At 48.1% G+C, this 10,803-nt stretch overlaps 1 protein-coding gene across 4 annotated transcripts in view; it reads right to left on the reverse strand.

Annotated features, from left to right (window-relative positions):
- The window catches only part of PROM1 (prominin 1), a 134,882-nt gene that overhangs the window by 58,500 nt on the left and 65,579 nt on the right, over positions 1–10,803 (reverse strand). For all 4 annotated transcript variants that reach the window (XM_049630343.1, XM_049630341.1, XM_049630340.1 and 1 more), the window contains one exon: positions 7,241–7,296. In XM_049630343.1, the coding sequence (XP_049486300.1) occupies positions 7,241–7,296 (56 nt within the window). The remainder of the gene's footprint in view (positions 1–7,240; positions 7,297–10,803) is intronic.

A 10,803-nucleotide genomic window follows, 5' to 3' on the forward strand; every position in this document is an offset into this window, starting at 1 on the left:
GATTTTCAGAAGTGGGAGAACAATGTGATATTAGTACCTGTTAAATGAGGCATCCAAAGTGTTGGGGTGGGCAGCTCAGGTACACATGCCGCCAGGGTCACATGGGGCATCTTGAATGACCCCGGACTCCCTTCCTGGGCATGGGCCCCACAGTCTCCCCAACTTACCACCATAAATGTGTGAAAAACACTGACTTCAGGCTCCTCCCCTAGAGCGGGTATCAGGAGATTTGGGTAAAACCAGGAGCCTGTCTTTAAACCAACCCTGGTGTCATGGCCTGATCAGGTGGGTTTGGGACACCTGCTCTCGGCTCCAAGGGCAGATGGTGCTGGGCTGGGGCCAGAGCAGAAGCACCTGTAAGCTACAACAATCAGCTGATTCTTTGGGACTTAATATTCCCACCCAGGAGTCAGTCTGGTCTGATGTATTTGATGGGGTACCAACAACCACCCCCCCCCGCCCCGGTGGAGCTGGGTGAATCTTCATCTTTTTCCCGTTCGTGCCGGCTGTCACACAGTATGAGGTTACTACCGTGCGGTGCCGCAGTTTGAATCCGGCTATGCCGCTTTGCGTCAGTGACCCCCCACTCCACTTAATTACCCATCAACGTCTCCCGGGGACCTTTTGAAAAATATCAATAACCAGCCAGCCCTGACCCATTACATCAGAATCCCTGGGGGACGGGCCTAGGCCTTGTTGCCAATGCTACTCTGAGCCTTGGTTACCTTACTGATGGAATCTGGATCAGCAGAGGCTCTATTTTATGCAGTTTTTCAGAGACAACAAGAGAAAATGGTGAGAAGCAACATGCTCAGTGCCTTATCCTGTTCTAAACGCTTTAATGTACGCGAGGTGAGTTAATACATGTGAAGTGCTCAGACCCGGGTGTCCCAGGGTCATGCTCAATCAATCGTCATCACCATCAGGAAGATGATGTTTAACAAGAAGATGTAACGATCAACGCATGGTAGCATTGTTCCCATCCCTCAGCTCCAGCAAGCCCCAGACATGATCCTGGGCACAGACTGCCGTGTACTGCTTGCTCTCTAAATGCTTCTGAGATCTCTGGAAGGTGCTTCTCTTCCCGGGAAAGGGGAGTGTGCTCTTCCAGGAAGCATGCCTCGCTCTCCTGGAGGGCAGGAAACAGGGAACTCATTCACTTACCTTTCGCGGACATGCAGGGTGGGTTCCAAACACCACAATCCCATCTGGAATAATGACCTGACGTCTCCTAAGTGCCAAATCGATATCCAGTGACTGTCAGCACTGGTGAGGTCAAGAAAAGCAGCAGGGATGAGGCCCAGGCCCAGCACCTGCCCCCAGAGGAAGCTTCAAGAAAGGGAAAGGTAGAGGCGCCTGGGTGGCTCAGTCAGGTAAGCATCCCACTTTGGCTCAGGCCATGATGTCACAACTCATGAGTTCGAGCTCCGCATCGGGCTCTGTGCTGACAGCTCAGAGCCTGGAGCCTGCTTCGGATTCTGTGTCTCCCTCTCTCTCTGCCTCTCTCTGCCCTTCCCCTGCTCACACTCTGTCTCTGTCTCTCTCAAAAATAAATAAACATTAAAAAGTTAAAAAAAAAATAGGGGCGCGTGGGTGGGTGGCTCAGTCGGTTAAGTGTCCGACTTTAGCTCAGGTCATGATCCCACGGTTCATGAGTTCGAGCCCCGTGTCAGGCTCTGTGCTGACAGCTCAGAGCCTGGAGCCTGCTTCGGATTCTGTGTCTTCTCCTCTCTCTGCCCCTCCCCAACTTGTGCTCTATTTCTCTCAAAAAAATAAATAAATGTAAAAAAAAAAAATTAAAAGAAAGGGAAAGGTAATGAATGGAAGGTGAGGAATTTCATCCGAGGAATGAAATGAAGGATGAAGATACAAACCAGCCAACCAAGAGGCAGGAGTGGGGATGGACTGTGGCCACAAGGAAACAAATCCAGGAGGTCATTGCAAAGAAGCTGTCCATTCCGACGGACCGGGATGTGCAGAATCAAAAGACGGAGGTGACGGGCGTTGCTGGGACAACTGTCCCCTGGAAAGGTTTCTAGAGGTGCAGGTGGCACTTAGGGGTTGCTGGTGGGAAGCGATGGGAAGCCATCCACCTACACTCCACACTATGCATCCTTTGAAGACAGGAATTGTGTCCTTTTATTTCCTTGGGGGGGTCACCACCCGACAAGCTAGGCTGAGGGGCTCTCTCTGCAGAAACTCCACGTGAGCTTGGAGGAGGGGGAGGTCATGCTGTTTTCCCTGGGTTTCCGTCAGCCGGCGCTCAGAGAACCCGGGAAGGGGTTCGCCCGCTCTCTGATCCCCGAGGGAATGACACCCAGGGGCTTGGCGCGGCTCAGGTTGTATCTGGAGCACGGCGCTTGGCACACGCTGAGTGGACAGATGAGTTGCCCGTGTCATCTCTACCTTAACACCTCGAGTGAAGACAGACCACTGCTGTAAAGTCTAAACGGGTTAATACTCGTAAATCATGACCGAGGGTACCTGCCTCACTGTGCGTGCTGTAGGGACGCTAGAAACCGGCGGTGATTAGAGCCGTTCCTCGGATTTCCGCGGCTTCGTCTGCCCGGTCCTCCCTTTCACTCATTTCCCTTCCCAGGGTTAATTACCCACTGTAACATTTTATGGTTTAATAAATAAAAGGCACGGCACTGAGGCTGTGACGGTCTTTTCACACAGCTCAGAATACTCAACGCGAGCTGCTTCCAACAAATTAGTCACTTTAGGACTCCAGTACAGTGGCTCGGGTTGAGCTGAATTTTTGTTGGCCGCGCATGTGTTGGTTTGGAGTCAGACCGGTCCCGGGAAGGATCCCACCTTCACCACTTAGTCACTGGGTGACCTTGGGCAAGTTGCCCAGCCTCTCCGAGGGCAGGATTTTCTTGAGCGTGCAGCGCAGAAATACTTCTGCCTCGGACAGGTGTCACTGTGGGGGTTGGAAACGATGTCAAGTTCAGGCGCCTGGGTGGCTCAGTCGGTTAAGCGTCCGACTTCGGCTCAGGTCATGATCTCGCGGTCCGTGGGTTCGAGCCCTGCGTCGGGCTCTGTGCTGACAGCTCAGAGCCTGGAGCCTGTTTCAGATTCTGTGTCTCCCTCTTCCTCTGACCCTCCCCTGTTCGTGCTCTCTCTCTCTCTCTCTCTGTCTCAAAAATAAATAAACGTTAAAAAAAAATTAAAAAAAAAAAGAAACGATGTCAGCTCATAAGCCAGTGTTGGCCCAAGGTGGACAAGAAACGGTGGCTGTTGTCATTACAGAGAGGACGATGACCCGGTGTAAGCTTCAGAAGCAGTGGAGAAGTTTTGTGCTTCGAGCCTCATGCTCATAAAGAAAGGCTGTAGCTCTCGTTTGTGCTACGTGCCTTGAGGTCTCAGTTCGTTTATTTGTTTAATATTTAAAAAATTGTTTTCAGAGACAGACAGCATAAGTGGGGGAGAGGGGTGGAGGGATATAAAGAGAGAATCTTAAGCAGGCTCCACGCTCAGTGTGGAGGCTAATGTGGGGCTCGATCCCACAACCCTGGGATCATGACCTGAGCCGGAATCAAGAGTCAGACGCTCAATGGGCTGAGTCACCCAGGTGCCCTAATGAAGTCTCAGTTTAAATGCATCCCAGGTGCAAAACCACTCTCCCTCCTCGGAACGTTCTCATTCACGGCCCTCTATCAGAACTTCTCGAGTGATGTGTGTCCCCCTCCACCTTATGGTCCAGCTGTGGACTGCATTAGTCTGCTGGAGCTGCCTTCACAAAGTGCCGCGGACCAGAGTGTTTGAACAACAGAAAGGTGTTTCCTCATAGGTCTAGGGCCTGGGAGTCTGAGATCAAGGCGTGGGAAGGTTTGGTTTCTTCTGAGGCCTCCTTGGCTTGCAGATGGCCGTCTCCTCCCTGTGTCCCCACACAGTCTTTTCTTTGTGTGTGTGTCTGTGTCCTAATCTCCTCTTCTTATAAGGATACCGGTCAGACTGGCTTAGGACTCACTAATCACCCCATTTTAAGTTAATTACCCTTGTAATGACACTATGTCTCATACGATCCCTCTCCGAGGTGCTGGGATTACGACTTCAACGGATGAATTTGGGGCACAATTCAGCCCATAACATCCATGCGTATTTCTTATCCCACAACCTCCCTGCCACCAGCTGAGAGTTGGCGGAGTAATGGCCACACTTTCACAAGTTTGTCCCCTGCGACACACTGCTCCTAGCCAGCACTCTGTAAAATGAATACATGAAAGAGAGAAGTACATAAAAAAATGTCGAGGAGGAGAAGGGGCCAAGGATCTTAAAATATTACCTTTAACTTTCAGCTGAAGTATAAAGAGGAGGCAGTTCTGTGAAAAGGAGTCCTATTTCCCTCCCAAAGTCGGGCCCAGCGGTTGGAGCAAAAGGTCAGCTGAATGCTTCTGAACCTCCTTCTGAAGAGAGTTCACTAAAAGAACACCCAGCTGGAAAGTCACTGACCCCGCGGCCCAGGCTCCTCTGTCATCTGAGAACTCACCAGAAGAGGAAATGCTCGACTCAGGACAAAAGCTGAAAAGACTCCCCAGGACCCCTCGCCTGGACAGACCTTACCTGTGAGTGCAGTAATTAGAAAGCCAGTGGGCACTGGTCAGTGTAGAAGACGCTGCTGGGGCTCCCACATCTCTCAGGCCTCAGTCATCTCCATGTACCTCCTCAAGCTTCTAGCTACTGGCATCTTTCACTCTGTGCTTGACAGCCTTTTCCGGTACCACGGCAGGTCAGAAGTGCTTAGGGTTTAACACAGTCCCCCACCCCCACACCGCCCCTAACCTGTGCCCCTTCAGTCTTGGTGTCTGGAAACCTCAGCTCCCTCACACTTCCCAGGGACTAATTTGGACACTGGGGTTTTACACCATTGCCCTGGCAATTCTGCAGGATGAAGCTTCAGCCGTCCCCTGTGGCCGGTGGCTTAATGCCACACCCTTTCCAGGATGCCCTCTCACCCTCGTGTTACCTCTCCACTTCTCGGCCAGTGTCCCCTACACCTCCCAAACCAATGACGTGACCGCGAGGCCTTGACTCAGGGTCTGCTTCAGAGGACTCCAACCCAACACAGCCGGCATACGTCAGATTACGAGCAATCAGAGAGCCCCCCTCCTGAGGTGTCTGGCTTCTCCAGTGTCTCTGCCTAACCAAATCCCTCTTTCTTGGACAACAGTGGAAAACGTGACCTGATCCCACGTGAAGGGGGAATTCAGGTCATGCATGAGGACTCAGTGCACTTGTCCCCCATGCCAATGGTGTTGGTCCATTTGCAAAGGCACCTGAGGTGGAGAGGAAATCAGGCACCAGGGAGATCCCCAATTTCACAGGAGCTCCAAATCTAATACCAAGCCAGCCATAAAGGACTGGCCCAACTAAGAATCTCGCCACGGGTAGTTGCTGAGGTGCCCAGAGTCACCTCAAGGTCTCAGGACCCCATCCTCCGAGGCCTGGACCAGGTGAAGCGCAACCCCCACCCATTCTTTGGCAGAACTAGCTGGCATTCGGGCCAGGCTGCTAATGGCACGCTATTTTTCGATATCAATATACAAGCAACGGTCATTTTGTTCTGCCCAGGGATGCAGGCAGACATCGGCAACCACGTTTGGGAGACATAGGAAGCCACGGGCATTTCATAATGAAAATGTTTTTCCACGGTACTAGGGAAGGCTGTGAGCGCTAGAGAGAAACTAATTCGTGTAAATGGTCTTTAGATAAGGCTTTCCTCTTTGGCATCTGTATTTGTTTTCTCTTGGGTATCACTTTATTGCAAACTGAGAATAGGAGGCACTGTCACCACAGCATCTGAGGTGACCATTCACTGGGCGAGAGATCACTGCTCTCCCCATACATTGCCCCCACCACACTGGGACACTGTCATTCACGTTTGCTGTGCTGGCCATTCAAGGATGTCCCCCGTGTGTCTGCTTATATTGTTCTCTTGATAACCACTTTCAGGAGAGGACAAAGTACTTAATCCTTCAGGACTAAGAGCCTGACAGATTCAACTATTTTTTTTTTTAATTATCCTAACATTCAGTACAACAAGCATCTGTTTATTTCACTGGCAACCTGCACTCATCGCAAACCAAAAGCAAAGGACACTCTTGTGTTTGGGTAATCCATCACAGATGCAAACAGAATGAATGCGCAACACCTTGGTATTCAGCAGAGGCACGCAAGGTCCTTTAATACTTTCTGAAAATACCATCTGCTCATATTAGCGAGCGTTCAGGGTCCCAGGCCGCCTTTCCTTCCTCTCCACTCTTTCACACCTTGTCCTGGTGGCTCCCGTGGTCCCCGAAGCCTCAGATGCCAGCAAAGCCACCTCCCCACCTGCTCCAGCCCTGCTCCTTCTTCTTCTTTTTTTACAACAAGCCCCCCAATCACCTTTTATGCAAGAACTCCTGGTCAGAATTACGTTTTTTCACCTACGTTCCTCTTCCTGTTACTTATACATCTACTTATTTCCTTCTTCTCCTTCTACTTCTTTAAACAATCAGGTATGGTCTCTGCCATCTGGCTCTTTGCCTCCTGAGATCAAGGGCGATTTTCCTTATACTTAGCCCAGGCAAGTGCACACACAGAGCTCTCAATACACCTGTTCCAGTGTGAAGCTGCTTTTTACCAAACTGTATTTTATTTTTTTATTTTTTAAAAAAATTTTAAATGTTTTTATTTATTTTTGAGAGAGACAGAACGAGTGGGAGAGGGGCAGAGAGAGACAGGGAGACACAGAAGCTGAAGCAGGCTCCAGGCTCTGAGCTGTCAGCACAGAGCCCGATGCGGGGCTCGAACTCAGGAGCACGAAATCATGACCTGAGCTAAAGTCAGAAGCTCAACCGACTGAGCCACCCAGGCACCCCTACCAAACTGCATTTTGAAACAAAGTACACATCCCTGTTTCTAGAAATGTTCAAACAATTCTACTTAGTCTGGGAGTTCTCTCCCCCTTAGCTAAGAAAAACCTACCCCATTACTTCCCTTAAGGAAATTTCAGTTTTTAAATACAGAAATACATACAGCTTAAAAGGTGAATGTTTTTTCAAACGCTACTTTTGGAATTTCTGCTTTAGAAATCAAAGGGGATTTATAAGATGTTTCAATATTCCATAAAAATTCTTAGTCAAAGAAAATTATAAAGTTCACAGGTGAACTGATTGCTTAAAGATTTACTTTCAAGTCAACCAAAATTTTGTTCATACTTATTTTTACTAACAAATGTATCAATAAAAATTACCTTCTCATAATCAGTTGAGAGGTCAAACTTCTTCTGTAGAATTTTTCTTAAAATATCTGGGGGAAAAGTCACAAAAGAATAGCAAGGTTACTTTTACAGTAAAAACACAACATGTATGTTTAGAAAATAAATTTTATATATGCTTACAAATTATTGTACCTCTATGTAGTATTCTTATCATTTTATTTCTATTTCTTAAGGTAGGTAAATAATTAAGCTATGAGGCTCTAAACAGAAGCAAAGAATGGAGGGCAAATATTTTTGACTTACTATTTAGCAGTGGTGGAATTAGACAGTTGCCATTTTTGAGTTTTCGGTTTCTCACAAGACACCTTGATATTTACCAGCATATAGGTCCTTAATAATTACTGATAAAATGTTATACCGAAATTGCTCACTCTTAATTTTTTGAAACCACAAACACAAACGCAACTTATTCTTTAGTAATTCTACATTTACATAATATTTTACAAATAAAAAGAACCTTACAATTAATCCAAGCAGTGCATGAAAACCTGAAATAATACGCAAAATGGTATTTTTCCCGCCATGTTCATTTTGGGCATTTCCAAATTTTCATATAGGTTAGGATTCACCTCTTATCCTGACTCACCAATCTAGCAATGATATGCCATGACTGATGCCCAGACAGAGAGAATAACTTGTCTAAAATCTGGGATGTGTGAGGAGGCCAGACCAAGGCCCAGGTGGGTCGTCATTTTTCTGCCCCAGGGTCCTTCCCACGCTGCACATTGTAATTCACCCTGGGAATGAGCTTCTGGAATGCTGTGGCTGTATCCTGTATACATCACTTCTAAAGTGTACTACAAGGGGCACAAAGGAAAACTTGTTGTGAATGCTTATTTAAAGCAAGAAGTATAGATTTACATGCCGGCCACCTCCCCGCAGGGCTTTTTGGAAAACAACTTCTGACCTGCACAGACTAAATGCAACGACCTGCAAACTAAATAAAACAGATCTTTAAAAGGTGTGCTGTAGGAGCAGGGATCAAACTGGTAGGTTTGGGATGCTTACCCTATCCCTAGGGTACTGGGAGTCCTAGTTATTCATTCCTCCAAGGGAGACCCAAGGACGGGAGAAACCTGAGTCTGCTCAACCCCGCAGATCTCTTCCAGCCTTGAGCTAGTCACTTTGCTTTGGTTTGTTGTACAGATTAGGCTTCTGTTCTAGATTTCATTGGATGAAAATGTCCACCGATGATTTTTTTTTAATTGGGAATCATCCATTTATTTCAGTATATTTAATGACACAGGTGACGTTCCTGTGTGGCATTTTGGGATCTTGATCTGGTTAAGAGTTGGGATGGAGTCCAAGCTCCGCTACTTTCCATGGTGTCTCCTCCTGGGTGAAGAAGAATTACCTGCCACAAGCATCCTCATCTGCCAATGGGTTGATATTAGTCTCCACCCTCAAAGGACCACTTCAGGTTAAGTGAGATCATGCAGATGAAGGAAAACGGTACAGGGCCTGGCACACAGCGGGCCCTTCACTGTTCTGTGAAAGGGTTTTAGGAAATGTCTGCTGCAGAGCAGTACGCAAGGAAAGTATGGCATGGAAGGTGTTCTTGTGGCCACGGAGTATGCATTCACTTGGCTCATCTTTATAAAACCCAAATGAGAACTTTGAGTCTCTTCCGGGGAGCCGCCCCCTCCTTCCTCTCAGGTCACACTGACCAGGTAAGCGGTGGGCATCCCCCACTGGCCTCAGTGGGCACATCTCTGAATGTGGTCCGCGGACCCCTTGGAATCGTCACGATATGTTCAGGGTGCCCACGAGGAGGAAGCAGAAGATGTGACCCGCCTTTCCACGGTGTTGATATTTGTACTCAGGGTGCAAAAACAACGGTGGCAAAGACTGTTGTAATTTAGCAGGAACCACATAGCATCCATTCTATTCTTCGCTGCCATCAACTCATGGAAAATAGAAGCTCAAGTCACAGAATGATCTCGAGGATTATTACAATCATAGCGTCCGACTTCAGCTCAGGTCATGATGTCACAGTTTGTGGGTTCGAGCCCCGCCTTGGGCTCTCTGCTGTCAGTGTAGAGCCCGCTTCACATTCTCTGTCCCCGACTCTCTCTGCCCCTCCCCAGCTCACTCGCTTGCACTCTCTCTCTCAAAACTAAACATTTTTTTAAAAAGAGAATAATCTTGATGGAGCATTAAAAACTCGTAATTGTATTAAACTTCAATCTGTGAGCAGCCATCTTTCTATTATTCTGTGCGAGGAAATGGTAGTGTGAGTAAGGTGCTTTTGCTGCACACTCGTTTCCAGCTGACTCCAGAAAGAGCACTGGGTGCTGGTCTTGAGTTGGGAGCTAAACTCACCACATTTCTCACGGAGCGCGATTTTCACGCAGAAGAAAAGACAGAGAGACAAACCATGGTTATTCAGACTTGAGGATTTTGGAGACACTTTCCTTAAAATGGAGGGAGTGGAGCCCACAGCTTCGAGAGGGCGACTCACAGGACTTGTTGCCAATGATAAAATTAGAGCATTTAAGCAAAAATTAGAATTTTGCAAAATCTGCTTCCATGGGGTTGACAGACGTGGGATTTTACCGCATCGTTCTCACCACACTTGAACACATGAAGCAGGTGCGTCTCTAACAGACTATGTGGAGGCCAGTGTATATGGGACACATGGATCACACGTTGGCCGCGGCCCCAATGAGACAGTGCCAGTCTTCCAGTGCCAAACAGATGCTCCCAGCATTTGCCGGAAGATCCCCAGCCCCTCCCAAGTACCCGGGATCCCGGTGGTCCCGGGTGCTGAAGAAGGGTCCCTGCTACACCAAATGACACTCCTTACTGACAAATGACCCCTGCCCTTTGTCTGCCAGCTGGCCCCATCTCTCTGCCAAACTGATCTTTGCCGTGAGGACCAAGCACCCACCTGAGATTTGGGGGCAGGAATGTTCTCCCTCCCCCTGGTTTAGAGCAGCGCTGCCTAATAGAAATATATTACAAGCCATACAAGTAATTTCAAATTTCCTAGTAGCCACATTTAAAAAGTGAAAAGAAATGGGTGATTAGTTTATTTTACATTAATTTTAATAATATGCTGCCCTTAATCCAGATACATGCAATACACTGTCATTTCTGTATGCCATCAATATAAAAATATTAATGAGCTGTTTTACAGTCACTAAGTATTCAGGTCTGGTATAGATGCGCTCAGTACATCTTAGTTCAGACTAGCTATAATTCAGGTGCTCAGGGGCCACACGTGGCCATGGCCTCTGTACTGGACAGTACAGGGTTAGAGGCTGTAGGTCATCGACCTTGGAGGCCTCAGTCCTTTTCCTCATCCTCCCTCCCTCCCTGTGACAGTGTACCCTGTCACAAGAACACAAAATGAGCATCCACCATATCCATTTTTCCTCTGCCTTCCCTGTGGATCTCTAAGTGGCTCTCAATCCAGGTAAATGAACATCAGCACAAGGCCTGTAGGATGCAGCCCAGCATCTTCATTTGTGAGGTCTTGGCATTAACTCTGCTGTTCACGCCTCATGCGGGAACTCATGAGCCCCCCCCCCCCC

This window comes from Panthera uncia, chromosome B1, assembly GCF_023721935.1.
Source record: "Panthera uncia isolate 11264 chromosome B1, Puncia_PCG_1.0, whole genome shotgun sequence".
In the NCBI taxonomy this organism is placed as follows: Eukaryota; Metazoa; Chordata; class Mammalia; order Carnivora; family Felidae; genus Panthera; species Panthera uncia.